The sequence below is a fragment of the Heterodontus francisci genome, chromosome 20, assembly GCF_036365525.1.
Source record: "Heterodontus francisci isolate sHetFra1 chromosome 20, sHetFra1.hap1, whole genome shotgun sequence".
Taxonomy (NCBI): domain Eukaryota; kingdom Metazoa; phylum Chordata; class Chondrichthyes; order Heterodontiformes; family Heterodontidae; genus Heterodontus; species Heterodontus francisci.
The window spans coordinates 78,104,846-78,131,380 of NC_090390.1; the positions used below are offsets into that span (position 1 = coordinate 78,104,846).

General features: G+C 43.0%; 1 protein-coding gene across 1 annotated transcript; it reads right to left on the reverse strand.

Annotated features, from left to right (window-relative positions):
• Positions 1-1,856: 1,856 nt before the first annotated feature.
• cyp17a1 (cytochrome P450, family 17, subfamily A, polypeptide 1) lies at positions 1,857-21,095 on the reverse strand. Its single transcript, XM_068053388.1, has 8 exons — positions 20,784-21,095; positions 15,881-16,013; positions 10,282-10,511; positions 10,012-10,098; positions 7,549-7,758; positions 6,307-6,476; positions 2,758-2,861; positions 1,857-2,134 (listed from the first exon to the last, which is right to left on the reverse strand). The coding sequence occupies exons 1-8, from the start codon at positions 21,093-21,095 to the stop codon at positions 1,857-1,859; spliced, it is 1,524 nt and encodes a 507-aa protein (XP_067909489.1).
• Positions 21,096-26,535: the final 5,440 nt, after the last annotated feature.

Sequence of the window (26,535 nt, forward strand, 5' to 3'; positions counted from 1 at the left end):
GGCAGCCATAAAGACAGGGCTAAATTGTGGCGAGTCGAAGAGACTTAGTAGTTGGCAGGAAAAAAGACAGAGGCGCAAGGGGAGAGCCAACTGTGCAACAGCCCCAACAAACAAATTTCTCTGCAGCACCTGTGGAAGAGCCTGTCACTCCAGAATTGGCCTTTATAGCCACTCCAGGCGCTGCTTCACAAACCACTGACCACCTCCAGGCGCGTATCCATTGTCTCTCGAGATAAGGAGGCCCAAAAGAAAAGAATACATATATATATATGGGGCTTCATGCTTTCACTAAAAATTCCAGTGACCAATCTGGAAAGTTTGTTTCAGAGAAAAAAAGAAAAGCATGTCATCATGAACAGCAAAAGCAGTGTCTATGTTAATATGGTCTCAAAAGTAAATAAATTGGATAAAATATTGCAGTACTTATAATAACCTGCATCTATTAAATGTCATTAACATCAAGGGAATTGTATTCTAGCCCTTGTATAATGCAGACTAAAAAAATAAATATTTTTCTGCTATCTGACAGGTAATTTAATTTGAATAAAGTTTTTAGGTGGAGGTGTTGGAAGGCTCATCAGGGACCAGCAAAGAGAAAAGTTCCTCTCGACCCTAAGCTTTAGAGTTGCTCTGTCAGACACGAGAATGGCCGTGCTGCTTTGGATGTAATATTCGCAGCAGCAGTACAATCTAACACAAAAACCTTTCTCAGCAGAAATCAGCATTGACCTGATTACATTGATGAACTAGCAAATGCATCACCACAAATGTCAGTCTGATGAAATGCATGCTGGTATTTTTCCAGGACAATAAAGGCCCTTTGAAACTACATTTGGTGCCTGTAGTGAAGTGGGTGTCTTGTCCAGGACGTTTAAAAAAAAATGGTGACTCTCACCAACTGACCCTTGTAGAGGGAGTCTCCAACCCAAATCTTTAATGAGGGGGAGTTTCACTACTCAGACCTTCTGTAAAGGTAGTTTATTCAAAACATTGCCTTGGAGGACACTACCACCATCAAAGAACTGAATGATTGGGAATAAAGCATGGAAGCATCCTGAGTGAACAGTATCTGTAACTGATAATTCAGCTCCCTCACACTATAGGGCTCAGTGATTAGGGATAGTTCCCTCGGCCAAACCAACGGCAGCCACTGTTCACATCAAAAAGTGTTTTGGGGACTAGGTGGTGGTGTTCTGAGCACACTGACTTTCACGTCTGAGATCTGAGTTTTGAGTCCATCCCAGTTTGATGGAATGTACGTCTGCAGTATCTGTCAGACGTAAGGGGATCTGCATAAACTGTGTTTGAGCAACTTGAATCTATACTGGGGATATGGAGCCCCCCACCCTCTTCATGAAACTGACATGAATTGGGCAAAGAAACTCAGACAGGCCTTTGCATTCCTGGGATAGGAAATGCAAATTAATGCCACAATAGTGCAGTAGTTGATACTATTCCAAGGTATGGTATGTTTTTTGGGGAAAAATAGAGCGTTCCTAAAATTATCCCTGAAAACTTCTTTGCATTTGACCTAAAATGTTGTGTCATTTTCAAGGACCCTCCTGCTTATACCTGGAATTAAACTTTCTTGTAGACCCCACTAACATTAAACTGTCCTGTGTGGCCCAGCCCAAATGCATTTCTCTGAACATATGCTTGAAATTAGTGTTCTTGTTTTCCAGCAGCTTTATACACAAAAATTACATCAGTAATGAACACACTTTAAACACAAAAAGCCAAGCAATGCGTAAATGATTATGTTGAGCAGATCTGGGGCCCAGCAGGCCTACAATTGCTTCCATTGCGGTGAACAGCTTTATGAAGACTGCTTCTTAGTTGAAATCATAATCTTGCCTTTAATCAGATTTCTTGCGATTTTCCCACGCTTTCCTGAGTTTGAGCTGTACTTTGAACTTCGCTGGTTGCAGTACAATCCCAAATCTTCCTCTCAAGTCAGGCAGGGGATGACCTGGAGGAACCTCAGCACTAAAGCGCTGAAGAAACCACGATGTGAAGAGGAAGAGTTCCATCTTTGCCAGGACCTCTCCGAGGCAAGCTCTGACACCAGCCCCAAAAGGCAGGAAACTAGCTGAAGGTGTGTAGATGTGTTTACCATCCTCATCCAAGAACCGGCCTGGAATCGAGAACAAAAGGTTTTTATATATATATATATATATATATATATATAGATGACCTGTTCTATGCAGCTTTGAACTGAAGGTGGGATTGGAGGAACTTGACACCTCACTTCTTAATTTGTTAAAGGTCTGGATTTATTTTCTCCGAGTAAGGAGCAGTTCCTACAAAAGGAAAAATACTGCGGATGCTGGAAATCTGAAATATAAACAGAAAATGCTGGAAATGCTCAGCAGGTCTGGCAGCATCTGTGGGGACAGAAGCAGAGTTAACGTTTCAGGTCAGTGACCTTTTGTCAGAACCAAAAAAACGTTAAAAGATGTAACAGGTTCTAAGCAAGTACAGAGGCAGGGAAAGGGTGGAAGTGAAGAAAGAAAAATAGGAAAGGTCTGTGATAGGATGGAAGACAGGAGAGATTAAGTGACGAAAGGGATGATGGTGCAAGGCACAAGGAGGTGGCAATGGGACAAGTAAAGAAATAGAAGGGTCGAGAGGAGGTGTAAATGGCAACAGCAGAATGCTCACCAGCACCTGCTGTTTGAAAAGATATCAGCAGTGGTTGTGATCTGGAAGTATTGAATTTGATGTTGAGTCTGGACTAGTATAAAGTGCAGCTCTTACTTGGATCAAAGACATCTGGATCCTTCCATTCCTTTTCATCATGATGAATCGCCCAGAGGTTGATGATTACACGGGTTTCTTTGGGGATTGTGTACTCACCAATGCTATAAAACAATAAATTGGAATCAGTGTTAAAACTGCATCTCAGATTATGTGAATTATTTAAAAAAGAAACAAAGCCCCCTAGAAAGAAAAAAAAAAGGAAACCGCACAGATACATAGTGCCTTTCACAACGTCAGGACATTCCAAAACGTTTTACAGCCAATTAAGTACTTTTGAAGTGTAGCTGCTGCGGTAATGTAGGAAACGCGGCAGCCAACCTGCGTACAGCAAGATCCCACAAACAGCAATCAGAGTGTGGTGGAGGCAAATTTAGTCGTAGCTTTCAAAAGGGAATTGGATAATTATCTGAAGAGAAAGGATGTGCAAGGCTACAAGAGGAGGCAGAGGAGTGGGACTAGCTGAGTCGCTCTTGCAGAGAGTCGGCACAGACATGACGGGCCAAATGGCCTCCTTCTGTGCTGTAACCATTCTATGAATATAAATCATTAGATAAGCTGCTTTTTACTGATGCTGGTTGAGGGATTAATATTGGTCAGAACACTGGAGAGACCTCCACTGCTCTTCTTCAAATCGTGCCATGGGATCTTTTATGTCGACCTGAGAGGGGACCACGGGGCCTCAGTTTAACATCTCATCCAACAAATGGCATTCCTGACAGTGCAGCACTCCGTCAATACTGCACAGCAGTGTCAGCTCGGATTATATGCTCAAGTCTTCGGAGTGGGATTTGAATTCACAACTTTCTGACTCAGATCTTACTTAATTACTCAGATAGGCTCTATTTACTCTAAGTAGACTGAGAGGAGACCTGATAGAGAGTTATAAAGTAATGAAAGGGCTGGAAGGGGGCCTATTGATAGATTATTCCAGTCCAACAGATTGGGAAGGACCAGGGAGACACGGGTTTAAACTGTGCAACAATCGGAATAGACTAGATGTTAGGCAACTCTTTGTCCAGTGAGTGGTGAGCCTCTGGAATACATTGCTAGTTGGTGTGACTCTCTGCATGTCTTCAGAAGGGAGCTGCACCAGTTATTGTCTGTGGCAGAAATGGCATCATGTCGAGGGTAAGTGTCTTTATAGATAATGCTTGGTCCATGTAATCCCCTAGACTGGTTTCAATCACCTGAGGGGGTTGAGAGAAATTTTCCAAAGTTCATTTTTCCCTTATTGGCCCTGGGTTTCATTCTGGATTTTTGCCTCCTGCTGGGAAGCTGCAGGGATTGGTTTAGGGGAAGTGGGTGGGGGGAGGAAGTGTCTAGTCACATTGATCCAGTCATCATGAGTGTTGGGCAGGCTTGATGGAGCAGCTGGTCTTTTCCTACCCACGACTTTTGTACGTTAGTATTTAGTGATCGCAACTGAGCTGACGGCTCGTCACAGATCCTATTGGTCTGTGGTATTGTCCAATCCACTTCAGCTTGCAGATTTTTTTCCTTAAAACCTGGGTGGTAAAGTCCAAGAGCCCCGTGATGGCATTGTGGTTGGTCCGATCCCTGTTGAAGTACGAGTTGCAAACATCATCTATCTGCCCAAAATAACCCGTCTTTGTGCATGACATACACTGTTTCTCTCTCTTCCTACTTTGGGCCTTGAATTATACTAATCTTGTAAAATGCACACCCTTATTTTTTGGCTATCAAACAAGGCATTAGACATGAGAATTATTGATACTTGGAGATTAGATTGTCCAGGTATGTAGTTTCACAAAACCAATTTCGGAAGTTACAGTTACTGAAGGATTTAAATGTGCCTGTTGTGTCAGGGTTATCAAGATCAATTGACACTGGGTAGGGAATTGGTTCGGAGTTAGGAGACACGCAGTAGGGATAATGGATATTTTCTCCAATCCGACTTCAGTTAGGTGGATAGATTGGTGAAGCTAGGGCTGTTCTCCTTAGAGAAGAGAAGGCTGAGAGGAGATTTGATAGAGGTGTTCAAAATCATGAGAGGTCTGCACAGAGTAGATAGGAAGAAACTGTTCCCTTTGGCAGAAGGGTCAAGAACTAGGGGACACTGATTTAAGGTGGTTGGCAAAAGAATTAGGGGGGACGTGAGGAAAAACACAGCAAGTAGTTAGGATCTGGAATGCACTGCCTTAGAGTGTGGTGGAGGCAGATTTAATCGTGGCTTTCAAAAAGGAACTATCTGAATAGAAAAAAGTTGCAGGGCTATAGAGAAAAGGTGGGGGAGTGGGACTAGCTGAGTTGCTCTTGCAGAGAGCTGGCACAGACATGACAGGCTGAATGGCCTCCTTCTGCGCTGTAATCATTCTAGGATTCTAATTGGCAGGATGTGTCTCGTGGTGACCCCAGGGATCTGTGCTGGGGCCTCAGCGTTTCGCTGTATTTATCAATTATGAAGGAATAGACAGCCATATAGCCAGGTTTGGTGATGGTGCTGAGTTAGGTAACACACTAAATAGTGTAGATGGGAGCAGAAAGGATGCAAAGGATCATTGATAGATTAGGTGAATGGGGAAAACTGTAGCAGATGGAGTTCCAATTGGGAAGGTATGAGGTCGTCCACTTGGACCTTAAAAAGATCAATCAAAGTATTTTCTAAATGGTGAGAAACTGGGAACTGAGGAGGAGCAGAGAGACTTGGGGGACCAAGTACAGAAATCACTAAAATTTAGTGGACAGGTCAAACAATAATTAAAAAGGCTAATGGTATGACAGCCTTTATCTCAAGGGGCTGAAATACAAAGTGGTATACGTTATGCTACGGTCGTATAAAGCTCTGGTTAGACCGTATGTGGAGTGCTATTTCAGTTCTAGAAACACACCTCAGGAAGGACATATTGACTTTGGAGGGGATTCAGCACAGATTCACCAGGATGATACTGGGGGGTAAAGGGTTACATTATGTAGATGGGTTGCACAGACGAGGCTTGGATGACTTGGAGTATAGAAGGTTAAGGGGTAATCTAATTGAGATGTTTAAGATAATTAAAGGATTTGATAGTTTCTCTCTAACTAACCTATTTCCCCTGATGACCAATGGCTCCCTCTAAGTTGCACAAGCGCACAGCAACTCAAGCATGCCAATCACAATTTGGCCCCTTTTAGTTACTGTGTGTGCATGGCCACACACTAAATGTATAGGCTGTGCAGAACAAAAACAAATTAGAGGGAATGTTGCTGATTGAGAGTCCAGAACAAGGGGGCATAACCTTAAAATGAGAGCTAGACCATTCAGGGGTGATGTCAGGAAGCAATTCACAGAAAGCGTAACAGAAATCTGGGACTCTCTTCCCCACAAAGGCTGTAGAGGCTGGGGAGTCTATTGGAAATTTTAAAACTGAAATTATCGATTTTTCTTAGACTAGGGCATTAAATGATCTGGACCAAGGTGTGTAAATAAATTTAAGATACAGATCAACCATGACCTAATTCAATAGTGGGACAGGCTCAAGGGGCTGGATGGTCTCCTCCTGTTCCTATGTTCCCAAAAAACAATCTAAGACTTGCAGATGCATTTACCTGGAGTCTGCCAAAGCCACGTGTGGAATTAGGAGAGGTGACACTGGCTGGATCCGTAGGATTTCACTTATAGTTGCACTGAGGAGATGCAAATTGCCTCGATCATTCATTGTAGGAGTCCTTTTAAATCCAATATTGCTATCAATTTCCTCTTGTATTTTTTTCTGCACCTGCAGTGGAAACAGATTCAAATTATTCAGCTGCCTTACTAGTTGAATTATCTACCTAAAAGAAAGAAAGAATTGCATTTATATAGCACCTTTCATGAGCTTAGGACGTCCCAAGGCTCTTTACAGCCAATGACCTTCTTTTGAAGTGTAGTCACTGTTGTAATGTATAATGCATCACTTATAATACAATCAAAGTTTTTTGTATAATGTTTACTTCTACATCTCATATTTTTTGTTAAAAACACCTCTTATTGTTAAACAGCATATTCTCCAACTCACTACCATGAGAGACTTGTGAGAGAGAGTGTGTGTGTATATGTAACCGTGTATGAGTGTGTGTGTGTCAGTGCGTGTTTATTTGAGTGTGCGGTGTGTGTGTGTAAGTGTGTGTTTATTTGAGTGTGTGTGTGTGTGTGCATGTGAGTGTGTAAAAATGTCTGTCAAACCTAAACAAAGCTAATTACAGTCAATGTATAGAAAAGCCATCCCCATTAATAAAAGGTAAATTAGATTGATGTCAATATCTGTACAAGATGTTCATTAGGCATCAGTTGGAGTTTTGTGCGTAGTTTTAGACCTGCTAATAAAACAAGAATATTAGTGCCATGGAAAAGAAACAGCAAAGATTACTATCTGATGGGAGGTCATTGACCTGAAATGTTAACTCTGCTTCTCTCTGCACAGATACTGTCTGATTTGCTGCGTGTTTCCAGAATCCTCTATTGTTTATTTTAGTGCCAATAGCATTCATGCTCCTGCACCCACAAATCCAATAGGGAATTCTGGAGAAACTTCCTTACCCAGAGAGTGGTGAGAATGTGGAACTCACTACCACAGGGAGTAATCGGGATGAATAGCATTGATGCATTTAAGGGGAAGCTGGATAAACACATGAGGGAAAAGGGAATAGAAGGGTCTGTTGATAGGGTGAGATGAAGCAATGTGGGAGGAGACTCGCGTGGAGTGTAATCAGTAAGGACCAGTTGGGCCAAATGGCCTGTTTCTCTGCTGTAAATGCTTTGCAGTGCTCTGTAATCCCTGTTGTATATTTTTCTTTAAATGTTTCTTTTACCTCAGGATGGTGAAGCAGATAAACGATCATCCATGCAAGCGTGACGCTTGTGGTCTCCACCCCTGCCCCAAATATGTCTGCCACTGTCATAAGCAAGTGGTCGTCCGTCAGTCTCTCCTCATGTACTGAACTGTTGTTATTCTCTGCATTCAACTTGGCTTTTAGCAAAGTGTCAAGCAAATCATCTATGGAGTCACTGCTGTAATTCGCCTGGAATGTGGGAGGGAATAGAACAAGAGATCAATTAAGTGATTGATAACTGCAATGATAAATTAGGCTGTTCACAAAAGTAACCTGCCGAAACCGTACAGATCGTGCTCAGGCCGTATCTTGATACAGTTCTGGTCACCATGGCACAAGAGAAATATCAAGGCCCTGAGCAGCTGTGCAGAGAAGAGCCTCCAGGTGGATCCCTAGTATCAGAGGATTGAGTAATGAGGAAAAATTCAGACTCTTCAGCAAAAAAAGAGATGGAAATAATTGAGTGAGGAGGACTTTCTGGGGTATACACTATAGTAAGTAGAATAAATACATATAGCCCTGAGGACTGTTTCAAGTTAAACAAAGACTGCAGGGCAAGAATGAAAAGGTACAATCTAGTAAAAGGAAACTTTAGAACTGGTGTCAGGGAGAACTTCTGTACACCTGGATTAATATCTGGAATTGTCCTCCTGGGAGGGAAGCAGAGGAAAACACTCCACAGTCATTCAAGAGGCAATTTGTTGCTGTGTTTGGGGATCCAACATTTCTATTGGAAGGATAAACTAGATGTACCTTGTGGTGGAAGCCCAATGGCTTTGTGAAGTTCAGAGGGTCTAGTGACTGGGATATACCCAATTGGTAAGTGAACTGCTGGTGTGATACTGCCCGGCGCATTATCTAGGAGGCATTTCTCATGATATGATCTGCACATTGTGGAATAATGGCAAGTAGGGGACACAAACTACCCCATTGACTAACATTAGCAAGTAAATTGGAGTAAGTATAAAGTGAGTTCCGTGGTTAAATTAGCCAACAAAGTGTTCCACCTGTGATGAAGGCAAAGCCTTCTTGAATCAGTTGCCCTCATTAAAATACCTTGATTTGCAAGAGTGTTTAACTCAGTGGGGAATGTTCAGTGTGCGATTGGGAAGCATGGGGCTGGATTTTACCAGCTCTGGGAGGTGGGAGGGCTGCTAAAATGATGGCAGAAGGCGTTGATGAGGAGCCTGACATTTCCCACCAATGTGGCATATTACCAGTAGCAGGCACCTCACCGGTGTAGCTGCCCGCCAGGCAGCCAATTAGGCCAGTTAAGTGCACAATTAAGGGCCACTTCCTGCCCCTACCGGCATTTTACCGGCGTCAGAGGCTGCCGGTGGGGACACCGCCAGATAAACCCTGGCAGCCTCCCAGCGGGTTCCTGGGGGTAGACCCACCTTTATGGCTGCTCCATGGCCCATGGAGGGGCCCCTGGCAGCAACAGCTGCCCCTGTAGCAACGGTGCTGCCGATGAAGGGTAGATGCCCCTGATTGCAGGCGCCTTCCTGCCTGGCATTGGCACCATGCCGAGAAAAACTTACCTTCACCTCAAGGGCGTCTCAGCACGGTGGCACCCTGTCCTTCGTCCTGCAGCCTCAGCAGTGGCCACTTTCAATGGTGGTGCTGCCAAGGCTGCCAAACTTCCAGCTCTCAATTGGACGGCAGTCCCAGTGGTCCTCTTAATTGGCCAACACTGGTAAATGCCACTCCAGGGTCCCACCGCTCACTGACACTGGCTCGGGTCCTGCTTTCGGTCCTGGCAGTGGGACTTCTTCCCCAGTGATAGAAATTCATCCCAGTGTGCCAGTTATTGACCTACACTTCCTGTTCTTCAATGAAGCTAAAGATTTTAATTCAAATGTCCCAAAGCCTTTACTACACATTATTGGAAAAGAACCAGAGACTGGAAAGAAAAAAACTTATATATGGGAATTCATAAGTGCAGTTGAGTCTGCTTTACACTTAACACTTAAAGGGTGATTTGATCAACTTTTCAAAATATTAAGGGGAACTGATTGGGTAGATAGAGAGAAACTATTTCTGCTGGTTGGGGAGTTTAAGACAAGGCAGCATAGTCTAAAAATTAGAGCCATTCCTTTCAGGATTGAAGTTCAGAAACACTTCCACACACAAAGGGTGGTAGAAGTTTGGAACTCTCTTCCACAAATGGTAGTTGATGGTAGATCAATTATTAATTTTAAAACTGACATTGATAGGTTTTTGTTAACCGGGTGTATTGAGGGAAATGGGGAAATATGGAGTTTGGTCATTGAATGGCAGATCAGACTCAAGGGGCTGAATGGCCTCCTCCTGTTCCTATATTCCCATGTGTACAATTGTTGACTGATCTGATAGCACACACCAAATGCAATAATACCAATCTATTCAACTGCTTCCAGTACACCAATGAAATTCAGGTGTTGCAATTTCACACCAAAGTACCTTGTGCTCTTCAAATTTCTTCTGAAGAAGTTTGTCTCGAACTGCAATGCATTTTTTCAGAGTCTGGAGATCTTCATTTGGAAATAACTATAACAAAAGCAACAGAGAGATGGTCTGTAATAATGGGTTGCTGTAGGGTCTGTAATCAGAGAGTGAAGTGCACAGGATTTGGAACCACCATCCACGAGCCGAATTACAATCCAAGATTACTTCAATCAGGGTCTAAAAATCTCAAATTACAAATGGAAACAGTGATTCAGAATGAAGTACCTGGAGCCAGGGGAAGATGTCTATTAAGCTATCCTTTCCCACAGTGTTCACAATGCCTTGGCTGTACTCAAGCATTTTCTCAAACTCTGGATCTGCATTGTCATATGTTGAGTTGAAACACAGCAAGCAGATTACATTGGTGACTGCTCGTATCACCTCAGGCATTATGTCCAGCGGTGAGTCAAGAAAGTGTTCAAATGTGCAGCACGCCTCCGCAACTCCTTGGCAAACTGTCACCAATCCATACCAAAAAGAAGAAAATTATCATTAGAGGTAGGAATGCCAGATTATGATGTATGTGCTGACAGGAAAGTCAATGTGGTGTACTCAACCTTTCTACAGGCAAAAGAATGCTTGGATAAAGACAGGAAATGCTGGAAACACTCAGCAGGTCAGGCAGTGTTTAGTTTGTTTAGAGATACAGCACTGAAATAGGCCCTTCGGCCCACCGAGTCTGTGCCGACCATCAACCACCCATTTATACTAATCCTACACTAATCCCATATTCCTACCACATCCCCACCTGTCCCTCTATTCCCCTACCACCTACCTATACTAGTGACAATTTATAATGGCCAATTTACCTATCAACCTGCAAGTCTTTTGGCTGTGGGAGGAAACCGGAGCACCCGGAGAAAACCCACGCAGACACAGGGAGAACTTGCAAACTCCACACAGGCAGTACCCAGAATTGAACCTGGGTCGCTGGAGCTGTGAGGCTGCAGTGCTAACCACTGCGCCACTGTGCAGTGTCTGTGGAGAGAGAAACAAGAGTTAATGTTTTGAAAAATTAACTCCTTTTCTCTCTCCAAAGATGCTGTATGATCTGCTCAGTGATTCTAGCCTTTTTAAAAATATTTTTGTTTTAATATAAAGTTTGGGTAGGGTAAGATCTCACATTGTTGATCTGCTATTGTAAATCTCTGGAAAAGCCACATGGCATTACTGTATGTGTGCAGACGAGAGTCCTGACAGTGATCATTTTATATTTTTTAATTATTATAATATATACAGTATTTATATAATCACTCAGGACCTTCCTGGTCTCTGCATCTCAGCTGCTCACTGGATAAACTTGCAGCAAGTCTTTCAACCTGTAAAGCAGGGGTCTAGATGATGTATAATATTTTCTGAGCCTTCAGGCAATTGCTGTGTTTATTTTAAGCAATACAGATACTGGTACAGTGTGGCACGAAATGTCTGGGCACAACTCCATGGGTTTCTGTTTAACTTGTGACCAAACAATCACTGACTTCGTGGCTCCAATCTTCATCTTTTTAAACAACCTTTCAAGTCCAATTACAGTTTTTGTTGCTTATCTGCACAAACTGAAAAATTTAAAAATGGATTCGGAATTGGAAGTTCGGTAAAGTGAACATTCCGGTGGTCGGGTCAGGCTCAGGCCAGATCGGGCGCAGGTTGGGTCAGGTGCTGGAAAAAATGGAAGGACTCGGGCCAGGTCAGGCTCAGGCCAGATCGGGCTCGTGTCCGATGTGGTTCTGTCAGGTTCGGGTCATGTTTTTTTCCCCTGATCCAAGCAGGCCTTTACTGCGCATGCTACACCAAGCATGTACAATGGTCTCAAATGAACAATAAATGAACAAACAGTACACCACAGGTAGCATTGACGTACTAGGATGTACGTGTAGAACTGTAGCTTCTCTACTTGGCAAATTGAGATGCAGAGCTAAAGAAAATCCCTCAGAAAATAGACTGGGTAATCAGTCTAAATCACTCTTCTTTATGCTTAGCTGATGGAGAAAGTAGCAGCAGCCTGGAATCAGGTTGCTTGGCCTTTGTGGGTTCAAGCCACACTCCCAGATGTCATGGTCCTGTAGTTTTCTTCTCTGAGGAAAATGCCGTTTGCCTTTAAGGCTGGCAAAGGATCAGTAGTGCTTTAAGAACCAACAAGCCTCAGGAGTTGGACAAAGTGCATTTTTGGTTGCCATTGGATACAGCCATTCGGAGACTGCGATTTAAAGGATGCATTCTCGTTACGTTGGATACAGCCACTTGGACCGAGCATCAGGCAATACATTTGTTACAATTCAATTTTGAACTGGCTTTTTAGTTGAAGACAGTCTGTTCTAACAGAACACAGACACACAGCTGGTGTTAGCACCTGAAAGAAGAGCTCTCAGCCTTTTAAACTGAAGGAAGAGAATTTAGTCTGTTTAATTATTATCTCTCAAAATTCTAAAAAAAGTCAAGCCAAAACAGAGATCTCTGATAATTTATACTGAAGGAAGGGAAGTTAGACTGTGGCAATCTTTTATCCCTCAAAAACTCTAAAGTTAGATCGACTCTATTGAAAGTGTTTGCAAGTTGTTAATTGTTGAAATCCATCGCTGGAGAAGGAAAGCGTCACTTACTGCTGGAATTAGACTACGGACTGTTCTACTGTTGAAGAACCTTTTTTCCTCATCAGACGGCTGTGAAGACTTCAAGCAACATTGGACTGTAAATTTGCAGGGACTCTTTTTTTCTATTTTAAATGTTGTTTATATCTTCATAGTGTTTAAGAATTTAGTTTTTCTAATTAAACAGTTAATTTGTTGACACCTGGTTTGGTTAGCCTCATTTGGGGGTTAATAGAGGGTACAATTTGGCTGGGTCTTTAATTTGGAAAGTTTAAAATGATATGTTCGACGATCTGTGGAGGGACGGAATTGAATTAACAGTGCGTTTCTCCTACCACAATCAGAATCGTATATTTTGATTGGGGGCTTTGATTGGAGCGGTCGATCTTAACACAGACTTAAGGGCATAATTCCAGGCTCACCCTCCACTGCAGTACTGAAGGAGTGCTCCACTGTCAAAGGAGCTGATGCTCCACTCTCAACTAACTACCATCAAAAAACATTAAATCATTGTTCACTTCATTGCAACTTGCAGAGGAACAGGTAACTGAAGGAAAAAATGTGCAGGGCTTAGCGGAAAGGGTGGGGGAGTGGGACTAGCTAAATTGCTCTCACAGAGAACCAGCATGGGATAGAAGGGCCAAATGGCCTCCTTCTGTGCTGCAACCTTTCTATCATTCTAGGAGGGTTTAGGACAGGTTATAGGGCTGGAGGAGGTTACAAAGAAAGGGAAGGCTGAGGCCGTAAAGAGCTCGAAACTCACTACTTCTGGGTTGCTGGTCCAGTGCCATAGCCATCATGCTTCCTTTGTGTGCAATGACTGCTACATTTGCCTAAATAATAAGTCACTGCACTAAGGGAATTCAGCAAATGTAAAGCACATTGGGACATTTCTGAGCAATGTAATAAGGCACTATATAAGTATTTGTTGTCCTTCCCCTTCATCCTCCAAGGAATCATATATCACTTGGGTGTTTGTTGGGGGTGGGGTGCGTGGTGGTATGGGAACCGAGAGAGGAAGTAAAACTATCGCTATAAAGATGAATACAATAAAACAATTGTAAATGCCCTTCCTAACTTGGCTGGTATGATCAAAAGGACCTATTCTGGCTCAGTGAGTAAATTCCTTACTCAGTGAAGTGCTGATCCACACAGATTTCAAACCTGGAAGTTAGCTCTGGACTGATACTGGTAATGAATTAGGACCAGGGTTTCTTGCCCTGATAATTTTCCTGTAACCCCTGCTGGACAGTGTGTCCACAAGTAGTGGTCAGATTGGGACTCAGTTGTGATGACTCACCCCTCATCCCCTCTCCCCCCATCCCCCGCCCCACCTACTAAGACTGGATACTATGCAGATACAGAAGAATGGGAAGTTGGGTGAGGTTCTGTAAGACAACCAGAATTTGTGGAACTGTAGCCCACTCCAGGGGAAGCAGGGCAAAAATGAGATGCTACCCAAACCCACCCTCACAGCCATTTTATCTTCACCCATAAGGAAGCATGATAGCTGTGGCACTGGACCAGCAACCCAGAGGTAGTGAGTTTAGAGCTCTTTATGGCCTCACCTTCCCTTTCTTTGTAACCTCCTCCAGCCCTATAACATGTCCAAACTCTCCTAGAATTATGGAAAGATTGCAGCACAGAATGAGGCCATTAGGCCCTTCTAGCCCATGCTGGTTCTATGTAAGAGCAATTTAGGTAGTCCCACTCCCTCACCCTTTCCCCTTAGCCCTGCATATTTTTTTCCTTCAGATTGTCGCCTGTTTCTCTGACCCTGATCATTTGTGCATCCCCCTCCTTTACCCCACCACTGGCAGCTATGCCTTCAGCTGCCTAGCCCCACACACTGGAATTCCCTTCCTAATTCTCCGCCAACCTCCACCTTCCTCTCAGTCTTTATAACCTTCCTTAAAGTCTACTTCCCTACCAAGCTTTTTGGATGCTAAGCTAATGGCCTGGATTTTACTATAATATTACAGGGTAAATCTGACAGCAACGTCTGGCATTTGCAGATGCATTGTTTAATGTGGAAATCCAGACGTTACTGTCAGAGAGACCCTGCTCCTTCACAAGGTGCCTTGTTGCAGTCCTTGCCAATAGATTCAGTAGTGAAATCACTGTAATGTCATGATGTTGAGATAGTTGTCCATTAATTCCATGCTAAAAATGGCTGCTAAAGTTTGGGCTGGGGCATTCAGGAGTAAGTGAGTTTGTAACTATGTAATAAATGAAAATTACTGCTGAACAATATCTCTAGCCCTGAAAAATTAATTTTACAAATGCAGAGTCTCATTCCTTCCAAAGAAAATTAATGTTGTAGATTTTAAAAAATAAAAATTATTTTTTCTTTACTCTTTCTGTTTGTCTCTTTTATTTCTCTCCCGTAATCACATCTATATTTCCCACTGTATTTCCCAATCTTTATTTTGCTTTCTCTACATGATTTAAATCTAATTTATATTTCCTGCTTAATACTTCCTGGTTTGGATTCTGTGTGGCTCAGTGAGGATTCTTCAGTCTGATTGGTTGAAGAGCTTCGCTGTTTCTTGCTCTGTCCACAGACTGCATAGATCCATTCTAGAGGGTGCCACACTCAGACACTTGATGACTGGAAGTTCCCTCTAAAGCTAGTAAAATCTTTGTGGGCAGTTGACAGAAGTGAACAATGAGTGCCATTCCTTCACTGTCAACAGCAAAATCCGGATTATCATCATCTTAGCTCGCTTTTCCTTTATTTCTGGCTACATCTCAGTGCCTTTGGGATCTTTCTCTACACTTCATAAATGAAAGTTTTCATGAAACTAATTTCATACTACCTGCGACTATAAATTGAACTGTTCTAAATAATAAATTTTCCTTCCAAACTCCTGAAGGCATTGATTGTTCATAGGGTATGTCGTACTGATGTTGTTTATTCTCTGATACTTCTAATCAGTGGCCAATATTATGCATGAACCTATACATTAAAGAAATAGTAGGATATGCAACACCAACACTCAGTTCCAGCTGTGGATAACATACAGGAGCAGGAACCCTACCTAATTTTCTCCTCTCTAATTCAGAGAAGTGTAGCATCCCTCGAGCCACCCCAGCTGAGATCAGTTACCTCAGGCAAAAGTAAGGATTGAACCCGAGACCTGACTTGTGGGCGCAGCTTAGCCACTCACTGATAAGCACATTGCACCATCAGAGGAGCCATAACTAATTGTCAGTGCAGGACTATTAAATATACTCACCCATTTTCTCGAGAGCTGCTGACCCATCACCAAACAGAGCCAAATGAACAAGCTTCCTGTGAAATTTCCAGCCAGGGCTGTAGTTTCCAAAGGCAATATCTTTCCCACCTCTGGAGAGCAAGTCTGTAGTCACCTGAACAGAGAGAACACATTATAGATGCTTTTGCTTTGACATGTAAACATGGGTTACAATGACCGTGGGGGAGGTGGGGTTGGTGCTGGGCTGTCGGAAGTAAAACATATAGTTTGTTATCCATGAGGAAGGGAAGGGGGGATACTGGGTCCATAAGAAAGATGGGAAGAGGGAAAGGTTATGTATTATGTTGCTGACCGAACCCTGGATCCTGTTTATGTGCAGTTTGGTCTATATATAATAATGCCACAGTTGTGTCTAGAAGATCCTATTAGCTGGTGCTGTGCGTTAGCATTTCAGCATAGCAAGCTCCTCTCCCCTCCATGTTGTACTTGTTTTAAGGAGTTGATTGTTTGCAGGTACTACTGGCCTCTGTAATGTTGTTAATACAGGGACTGGCTCCGTACATTTATATTACTGACAATGGGACCATTAACCCAAAGGCACATTCATAGGTACACATTTTTGTGGATATGTAATGCCACTAATTCTGTGAATGTTGGGTTGGTTGGATTGGGTTGGGTTGGGTTGAGTTGTTTGGGTTAGATTGGGTTTAGTTCTTAGGCACTTGTGAGACTCAACCCAATGAGTCTCTGCCTCAAACTATATCAACTGTTCTGGCTGCTTGCTCAGGCTGGACCAGTGTTGGGTATCTTCAGTGCTCTGTTTGACCCTGAGCTGAGGTTTAAGCTCCACAGCTATTCCATCACCAAGATTATCATCACCTACACTCAGGGCAAGAGCAGCAGATGCATGAGAACACCACTTCCAAATTCCCCTCCAAGTCACATATCATCTTGACTTGGAACCAAATTGCCGTTCCTTCATTGCCACTGGGTCAAAATCTTGGAACTCCCTTCCTAACAGCACTGTGGGTGTACCCTACACCACATGGAGTGCAGCGGTTCAGGAAGGCAACTCACCACCACCTTCTCAAGGGCAATTAGGGATGGGCAATAAATGATGGCTTTGCCAGAGACATCCACATCCCACGAATGAATAAAAAGAAAATTGATCACTTATGCCTCCCGCTTCAGTCTCGCTACTGCTGATACCGTTATTCATGCCTTCTTCAACCTGAAGATCAATTTTTCAAATGCTCACGCACCTCACAACCCCCACCCCTCATAAAGCACTTGTGTATATGAAGAGTAGCATACATACAAGTTGTTATTGCTGCTCCACCAGATGGTGCCATTACCTCCTAGGCCACTAGGGGAGCCTGTGCTACATTATTGCAAATTGAGCTTGATTTTAACAGTGTGCTAGTGGGTGCGTTTTGAGATGAGTTAAAATCTTGATCAAAAGGATAGAATTTCCTTGTTGCTCCAATACTGCATATGCTATCACCTTGGCACAGTACAATGAGGAAAACCAGGCGGCCTTTCACAGAAGCTGCCTAATTTTCTACTCATTAATTTTTGGGCGCGAGGGCCAATCCTCCAAATATAGCTAATGTACAGCGAGCATGGCAGGAGATGTCTCTTCTGGTCATTCAACAAATGAGAAGGTTCTCTGGACTAAGGAACAGTGTCAAGGTAAAGAAGACCCAAAGGGAGCCCCAACAACTGCAAGTGGAAGGCTGGACTGTGCATGCACCAACCATTCAGTACAAAATATGCATCTCACTTCTCAGATCTTCTAAATATTTATGGGTGTACCTCCAACTTGCTGACTGTCAAAGGGATAGGCTGGCTTGCACTCACACAGAAAAGAAGGTGTAAAAATGATTTACTAAGAGGTTATCACTGAATAAGCTGGGACTCTTCTCTAGAAAGGAGAAGGCTGAGGACTTTAACCTCTTAGGTTCACTGAAGTAGAGTGGAACAAGGCTCATGTGGAGCATAAACACTAGAATAAACCAGTTGGGCCGAATGGCCTGTTTCTGTGCCATAAGTTCTGTGTAACTCTAGTGTCCTCTCCCAGTGTATGGCCCCTAGAACTACTCGCTCATACTCGAAGGTGAAATTTTGCATTAAAATTCTCTGATCTCCTAAAATGTAATCAAGAGAAACACCCAGATTTTATTGGAGACAGCTAGAGAATTGACTTCAGGTGACACAGAGGAAAATATAATTTCATAAATCTGGGTTGGATATAATTCCAGGGACAAGAGGTGAAAGGGCAAGGCACTAACCCTCTGCTTTTCATGAAAATGGTACCGCTTTTATTTCTGAATATTTGCCGTTCTTAAGTGAAGCTTTATGCAATAAAATAGACTCCTAATTAAATCTCTTACGCAAACATGGCGAGCCTAGTGTTCTTTGATGTCTGCTTTTCAATAGAGAAGCCAATTGGTGATCAATGTGATTCGGAGGAGATTGTGTCTCCTTCAGGAGTTTGGCTGATGGGATTGAAATCTCACTTAATGACAGCTGACAGTAGAATGAAGGCTCAGAGTGATTTTTTTTCTTTGAGATTCCAGCATGTTGGCAGAAAGACAAATCCTGACCCAACACATGAGGAGACAAACGTGCCGATGTTATCTCTGATATGTTGCAGCTTTGGAGACAATTGACAGGTAAAACTGGGAATATATTTACATTTGCAATGCAATGCCTGTCTCACTCAAAATGGGCTGAACTTAGGAAGTCATTGATGATACTATATTAGTGATCAAAAGGAGTGATAAAGATTGTGTGAAGGACATCTGTCAGTAAAAAAAAAATCTGGTCATTATTTAATTGCTGTTTGTGGGATCTTGCTGTGCACCAATTGGCTGCCAGGTTTCCTACATTAAAATGGCTACAACCTTTTAAAAAAAATACTTAATTGGTTTTAAGGCACGTTGGGACATCCTGAGATCATGAAAAATGCTATTATAAATGGAAATCCATTTTTGTACTAACATCCCACTGAAGGTTGGTCATGACAAACCTGTTTTAGGATGCAGTAAAGATAGAGCGGCCCTAAAGTAGCATTTAAAACTTTTTGAATGTGTTGCACCGATCCTTTTGCACTATTTGAGTCAAAGTTGAGTCTGGAAACAGGGTTCGAGTTGCTGAATTAATGAAAATGTAATTGCTTTATTTATGGCATGACCGAATATCAGCAGGAATGGAAAGAAAGTTGTAAAAGTAGCCAATTGTGTCAATTGTCAAGGGTGAAGGGAGATAAGACTGGGTCAAGAAGAAATGCTTATGTGACACAAAGATCAGATTTCAAAAGCATTGCGAGTAAAGGAAGGTCAAAGAACTTCAAAACTAGAGGCCATAAATATAAGATAGTCACTAATAAATCCAGCAGGGAATTCAGGAGAAACCTCTTTACGCAGAGAGTGGTGAGAATGTGGAACTCACTACCATGAGCAGTAGTTGAAGCGAATAGCATAGCTGCATTTAAGAAGAATCTCGATAAACACGAGGGAGAAAGGAATAAAAGGATGTGTTAATAGTTGTAGATGAAGAGGGCTGGGAGGAGGCTCATGTGGAGTATAAACACTGACATGGCCCCATTGGGTGGAATAACCTACTTCTGTGTTCTACCTTCGATGTAATTGTATCTAAGATCAGGAGTTTGACACTGAGTTGGAGAAGGAGATGAATCTTGATTTCGACATAGAGAGGAAGCAGAATGTAGAGAATGAATTGTTTGAAGTTTGTGGCAAGGCCGCATTTCTAAAATTAGCCCATGATGGTTTGCAGTTTATTAGATAGGAGTTGTAACTGTTCCATGCATGACTTAATTCCTCATTGTTAATACCCCACCCCGATACAGACTTGCTCCAAATCTCAGCCTTTCCTAGCCATTGATGGCAGATGTGCAAAAAGCCGCACAGGACCATTCAGTCTTTTAATTTTCCAAGCTTTTTTTTCCTAATAGCCCAGATATGACCAATGTGGGAAAATGTCAGGAGCAGCAAGACGAAAACTCAACAATCTGTCAGTGAGTTATATGCCAATGGGATGAGATGAAGTAAGGTGGGAGGACGTTTGTATAGAGCACAGATCACCAAAGTTGAATGGCATGTTTTTGTGCTATAATTTCTTTGTGGTTCTATGGAATGTCATTAGCGCACTGTGGGCAACCAACACTGGACTTACAATAATACATATGTTGGTTCAGTGATAGAAGTAGTTTCCCTCAAGCAAATTTCTTTTACTGAATAGCTAAAGTGAAGAGTCAATGTTCGTAAATGCATCTAAGTGGAAGCTAGAGAAGCACATGACAGAGAAAGGAATAAAAGGATAGGATGAGATGAATAAGGCACATATGGAGCATAAACGGCAACATGGACCACTTGGGCCGAATGGACTGTTCATCAGGGTTGAGCAGACTAAACAAGAAGGCACAGCAAATCGTGAACTAGTCACTGGATAAGCATGTTGTAAGGGGACGGAGAGCAGAACCTGGGCAGATTGAAGGGTTGAGTTGGAGCTGGTGAATCAAACTGAGGCAGTAATAAAATCACCACAAAATCCCTTGCTGTTAATTCAAGAGAATAAAACGAGGGACACAAATCTACAATCACCTTAAATCTCCCAAGTTTCTTATTTTTCTCGAAATTCAGAAACTCAACAACAAGCAAATCGATTTGATTGCCGAACAACTGAACAGAACACGACTCTCACTTTAAGCAAACTATTTAAACTCTAAATAAAGTACATGAAAAACATGATATACATGCAATTAAAACGAATATAGATTCCGCATGAGCAGATATCATTTGTGAGACCGTAAACTTGGGGGAAAAATGATTATTGTATAGTTTGTTAGCTGAACAATGAACAATTGTAAAAATATTCTTTTCATCGTTCAATGAAGTCTTACCATATTAGGTCTGCCAGCAAAGATTTTTCCCTTTTTTAACAGGACTTCCTTGGCATATTGATGGCTATTGATCACCACTACATAGTGCGAACCCATCATTAGGGAAAAGAGATCCCCGTAGGTTTTCTGGAGTTTCTGGAAGAGCAGGTGAGGAGGGAGGTCACTCCGTAGGCTCAGCAGGCTTCCGATCAATGGGAACGATGGCAAGCTTTTCGGAAATTTGCCTCCTTTCAACTTTCTCTGGATATGTCCTGTCAACGAGAAGACCACAAAGGCCACAGCCAGGATCAGAGCAGACACGAGCAGACTCATCTTCCCTGTGTTGTGCTGGTATCTGCCAAGACTACAATAGAGCAAAGGGAGAATGGGGGGACCCTTTTATAAGTTGGAGAATCAGTTGCCTTGACACAGTGTTATCACCTGCGGTAGCAAGCCGGCAATGCGACTTGTGCCTTGTGAAGTAATTCAAAGCTCAGCATTTTTGTTCCCCAGTCAGTCCTCATTGCAGGAAAGTCTACATATCTAACTGTAGAGGGCACTCCGATTCTAATAGGGCCACAACAAAACATTTCAAAGCAATGTACTTTTAATCAAACCTGTTTATGATAACTGCTTTGGGAATGGAAAAGCTCATGAATAAATGATATGGCCGGGATTTTGTGGTCAGCAACAGGAATCGCTGTTTGCTGAATGTTACAGCTGAGCACAAAATATTTGTGGGCTTTTGAGCAGTAACTTGCTGTGACTGGGTGTCTGATCCAGTGTGGCACCCTCTACACAAGCAGGACAAGGAACAGCGATGCTTTTCAACCATTCAAATTGAAGAATCCTAACTGAGACATGCAGGGCATGAAATTCGTCCGCCCTGATTTTTGGGCATGGGGACCGCGTTTCACATTGGGAATGAGGTTGCTAAGACACAAAATTTGTCGACCCACCTCACTTCTGTGATTGTAATGTGGCCACGGACTGCTCCTGCACTTCCCCAGACCCACCCCCCCACCCCCCACTTCACTGCAGCAATGGAATATAGGCTGCTGGATAATTGCCTTTTTTTTTGCCATTCAGGGACAAACTATGGCACACCAGGGGAAGGAGAGGGCTCCCCAATTTAGTGATGTCACCCTGGGATCACTGCATCGAGAGGTCGAGGCCAGGAATTAGAGTCATGTTTCCAGCAGGGGAGGCAGGACGCCCTCGACATTAACCCTGTGAAGAGGGTGGTCAATTCCCAGGCCCCCAAATTCCACGAACCTGGCAGCAGTGCCACAAACAGTTTAATGACCTCACTCAGGCGGTCAAGGTGAGTGAATGCATTTGCCCATCACATCTCTCACCCTCCTCTCACACTGCTCAATCTACCCCCATCACTCAGCCAGCACCACTCCCTCACACTCAGGACTCACCCCTAACTTCCTTATACTACCCCTCACCCACACACGCCTACCAGTGCTGCCAGCCTCACACCAACCTCTCCCTGCCTCCGCATATCTCCAGTTATTCAGCTATGGCATTACCCAAACACAACACAATGACACACAGTGACTGATGTTCTTCCCTCTCTCTTGCAGGAGAAGGTTTCCCACAACAGGAAGGAGAGACAGATGACCAGTGGTGGACCACCAAGAATCCATCCCCTCAGTACATTTGAGCAGATAGTCCATAGGATCATGGGCATCAGTGCCACAGGGCCAGTGGCACCCAGCATTCCTGAGGCCATCCTGGATGATGGTAAATTTCTGCTTTATGCATACTGTCCACTCACTCTTAGCCGTTACCCCGAAAGGTGCCATGAAATGGAAACTGCAGATTGAGTGACCATGAACCTGTTGCTTTCCTGCTCACCCCTACCCTCCCCTTATGCTGTTGTGCTTTTAGATAGTTGAGACCTGCCAGCTGCTCAGGCCCTGCACCCTCAAGCGGTAGGGCAGAGGAGGAAGAGAGACCGTCAATTAATCCAACAGCTCCCTTACTGACACTGAATCACACAATCACAGAATCGTTACACTGCAGAAGGAGGCCATTCAGCCCATCGTGTCTGCACTGGCTCTCTGAAAGAGCAATTCCCTCAGTTCCATTTCCCCCGCCTTCTCCCCATAACCCTGCACATTCTTCCTTTTCCTATAACTGTCTAATTCCCTTTTGAGTGCTTCAATTGAACCTGCCTCCACCATGTTCTCAGGCAGTGCATTCCAGACCTTAACCACTCGCTGCATGAAAAAGTTTTTCCTCATGTCACTTTTGCTTCTCTTACCAAATACTTTAAATTTGTGCCCTCTAATTTTCTCAATTCTTTCATGAGTGGGAACAGTCTCTCTCTATCTACTCTGTCCAGACCCCTCATGATTTTGAATACCTCTATCAAATCACCTCTCAGTCTTCTCTTCTCTAAGGAAAACAGTCCTAACTTCTCCAATCTATCTTCATAACTGAAATTCCTCATCCCTGGAACCATTCTCGTGAATCTTTTCTGTACTCTCTCCAATGTCTTCACGTCTTTCCTCAAGTGCGGTGCCCAGAACTGGATGCAATACTCCAGCTGAGGCCAAACTAGTGTCTTATACAAATTCAACATAACTTCCTTGCTCTTGTACTCTAGGCTCCTATTAATAAAGCCCAGGATACTGTATGCTTTATTAACCACTCTCTCAACCTGTCCTGTCACATTAATGACTTATGTACATATACAACTAGGTCCCTCTGCTCCTGCACCCGCTTTAGAATTGTACCCTTTATTTTATATTGTCTCTCCATGTTCTTCCTACCAAAATGAACCACTTCACAATTCTCTGCATTGAACTTCTTCTGCCACCTGTCTGCCCATTCCACCAACTTGTTTATGTCCTTTTGAAGTTCTACACTATCCTCCTCACAGTTCAGTGCTTCCAAGTTTCATATCATCTGCAAACTGTGAAATAGTGTCCTGTACACCAAGGTCAAGGTCATTAATATATATCGGGAAAAGCAAGGGTCCCTACACTGATCCCTGGGGAACTCCACTACAAACTTTCCTCCAGCTCAAAAAACATCCATTAACCACTACTCTTTGTTTCCTGTCACTCGGCCTTTTTTGTATTCATGTTGCTACCGTCCCTTTTACTCCATGAGCTACAAGTTTGCTCACAAGTCTGTTGTGTGGCACTGTATCAAACGCCTTTTGAAAGTCCATGTGCACCACATCATCAGCATTGCCCTCGTCAACCCTCTCTGTTACCTCCTCAAAAACCTCCAGCAAGTTAGTTAAACATGATTTTCCCTTAAGAAATCCATGCTGGCTTTCCTTAATTAACTCACATTTGTCCATGTGACTATTGATTTTGTCCCGAATTATTTTTTCTGGAAGTTTTCCCATCACCGAAGTTAAACTGACTGGTTTGTAGTAAATAAAAACAAGAAATGCTGGAACCACTCAGCAGGTCTGGCAGCATCTGTGGAAAGAGAAGCAGAGTTAACGTTTCGGGTCAGTGACCCTTCTTCGAACTGGCAAATATTAGAAATGTCAAAGGTTATAAGCGTTGATCAACACAAGCTCGAGGAACAGCATCTCATTTACCGATTCGGCACACTACAGCCTGCCGGACTGAACATTGAGTTCAATAATTTCAGAGCATGACGGGCCCCCCATTTTACTGTTATTTTTAGTTATTTTTTCTTTTTTACATTTTTTTTGTTTATTTCATTTCATCTTAGTTTGTTCAGTTTGCTTACCCACTGTTTTTTTTCATGTTTGTACTTGCTGCTGTTCAATCTTCAGTCCGTTAACACCCTATCTGTACTAATGCTTTGTCTTTCAACACACCATTAACATATTGTTTGCCTTTGCTCCATGACCTTTTGGTCAGCTATGTGGCCTTGTCCAATCTACACCTTCTCCTCTGTTATCTCTTGCCCCACCCCCGCCTCACTTGCATATAACCTTTGACATTTCTAATATTTGCTAGTTCCGAAGAAGGGTCACTGACGCGAAACGTTAACTCTGCTTCTTTTTCCACAGATGCTGCCAGACCTGCTGAGTGGTTCCAGCATTTCTTGTTTTTATTTCAGATTTCCAGCATCTGCAGTATTTTGCTTTTATTTTGGTTTGTAGTAAAGCCTGGCTACCCGGCCCGAACCCAACCAAACCTGACTACATGTGTCGGGTTCGGGTCGGGTCTGTATTCTGTGTCCAGTATTTGTACTTAGGTCAGGTCAGGCTGGTCTGTACTATTTTGTTTCATATTGTTTTCGCTTTAATCTACGATTTTTTTCTGTTTCAATAATATGTTTGCTATTTTCGGGTCAGGTCGGGCATGAAAAAGAAATTAAAGGACTCAGGCCCGGTTCGGGTTGGCTGTTGTTGGGTTGGGCCCCAAGTCGGGTTTTAATTTGATACCCGAGCCAGGCTTTAGCCTGTAGTTGCTGGGCTTATCTTTACACCCTTTTTTGAACAAGGGTGTAACATTTGCAATTCTCCAGTCCTCTGGCATCACCCCCGAGTCTAAGGAAGACTGAAAAATTATGGCCAGTGCTTCTGCGATTTCCACCCTCACTTCCATCAGTATCCTTGGATGCAGCTCATCCGGCCCTGGTGCTTTATCCACTTTAAGTACAGACAGCCTATCTAATACTTTGTCTTTATCAATTTTAAACCCCTCTAGTGTCTGACTTACCTCCTCTTTCAACATTGCCTGGGTTGCATCTTCTTCCTTGGTAAATACAGATGCAAAGAATTCATTTAATACCTCAGCTATGCCCTCTGCCTCCATGTGTCAATCCTCTTTCCAATCCCTAATTGGCTCCACTCCTCCTTTTACTAACTTTTTACTATTTATATGTCTATAGAAAACCTTGGGATTTCCTTTAATGCTGGCTGCCAGTCTCTCTTCATGCTCTCTCTTTGCTTCTCTTATTTGCTTTTTCGCTTCCCCACTGGACCTTCTATATTCAGCCTGGTTTTCAATAGTATTTTCTACCTGGCATCTGTCATAAACACGCCTTTTCTTCTTTATCTTAATCTCTACTTCTTTTGTCATCCAGGGAGCTCTGGATTTGTTTGCCCTACTTTTCCTCTTCAAGGGAACATACCTTGACTGCCCGAACTATCTTTTCTTTGAAGGTAGCCTGTTGTTCACCTACCAATTTTCCTGCCAGCTTTTGACTACAATTTATTCGCCCCAGCTCCATTCTTACCCCATTGAAGTTGGCCTTCCCCCAGTTAATTATTCTTATCCTGGATTGTTCTTTGTCCTTTTCCATAGTTAGCCTAAACCTTATGATACAATGATCATTATCCCCTAAATGCTTCCCTGTTGATACCTGATACACTTGGCCCACCTCATTTCCAAGAACCAGGTCTAGCAGTGCCTCCTTTCTCATTGAACTAGCAACATACTGTTGTCGAAAATTTTCCTGAACACACTCTAGAAACTCTTGCCCCTCACTGCCCTTTACACTACTATTATCCCAGTCTATGCTTGCATAATTAAAATACCCATTATCACTACTTTATAATTTTTGTACCTTTCTGTAATTTCCTTGCAAATTTGTTCCTCCATGTCCCTCCCACTAGCTGGTGACCTTTAGACAACACCAAGCAATGTAACCACACCTTTTTTGTTCCTTAGCTCTAGACAAATTGATTCTGTCCTCAACCACTCTGGGACATCCTTTTTCTCCAGCACTGCGATGCTCTCCTTAATCAATACTGCCACCTCCTCCGCCTTCTTTCCCTTTCCTATCTTTCCTGAACACATTGTATCCAGGAATATTTAAC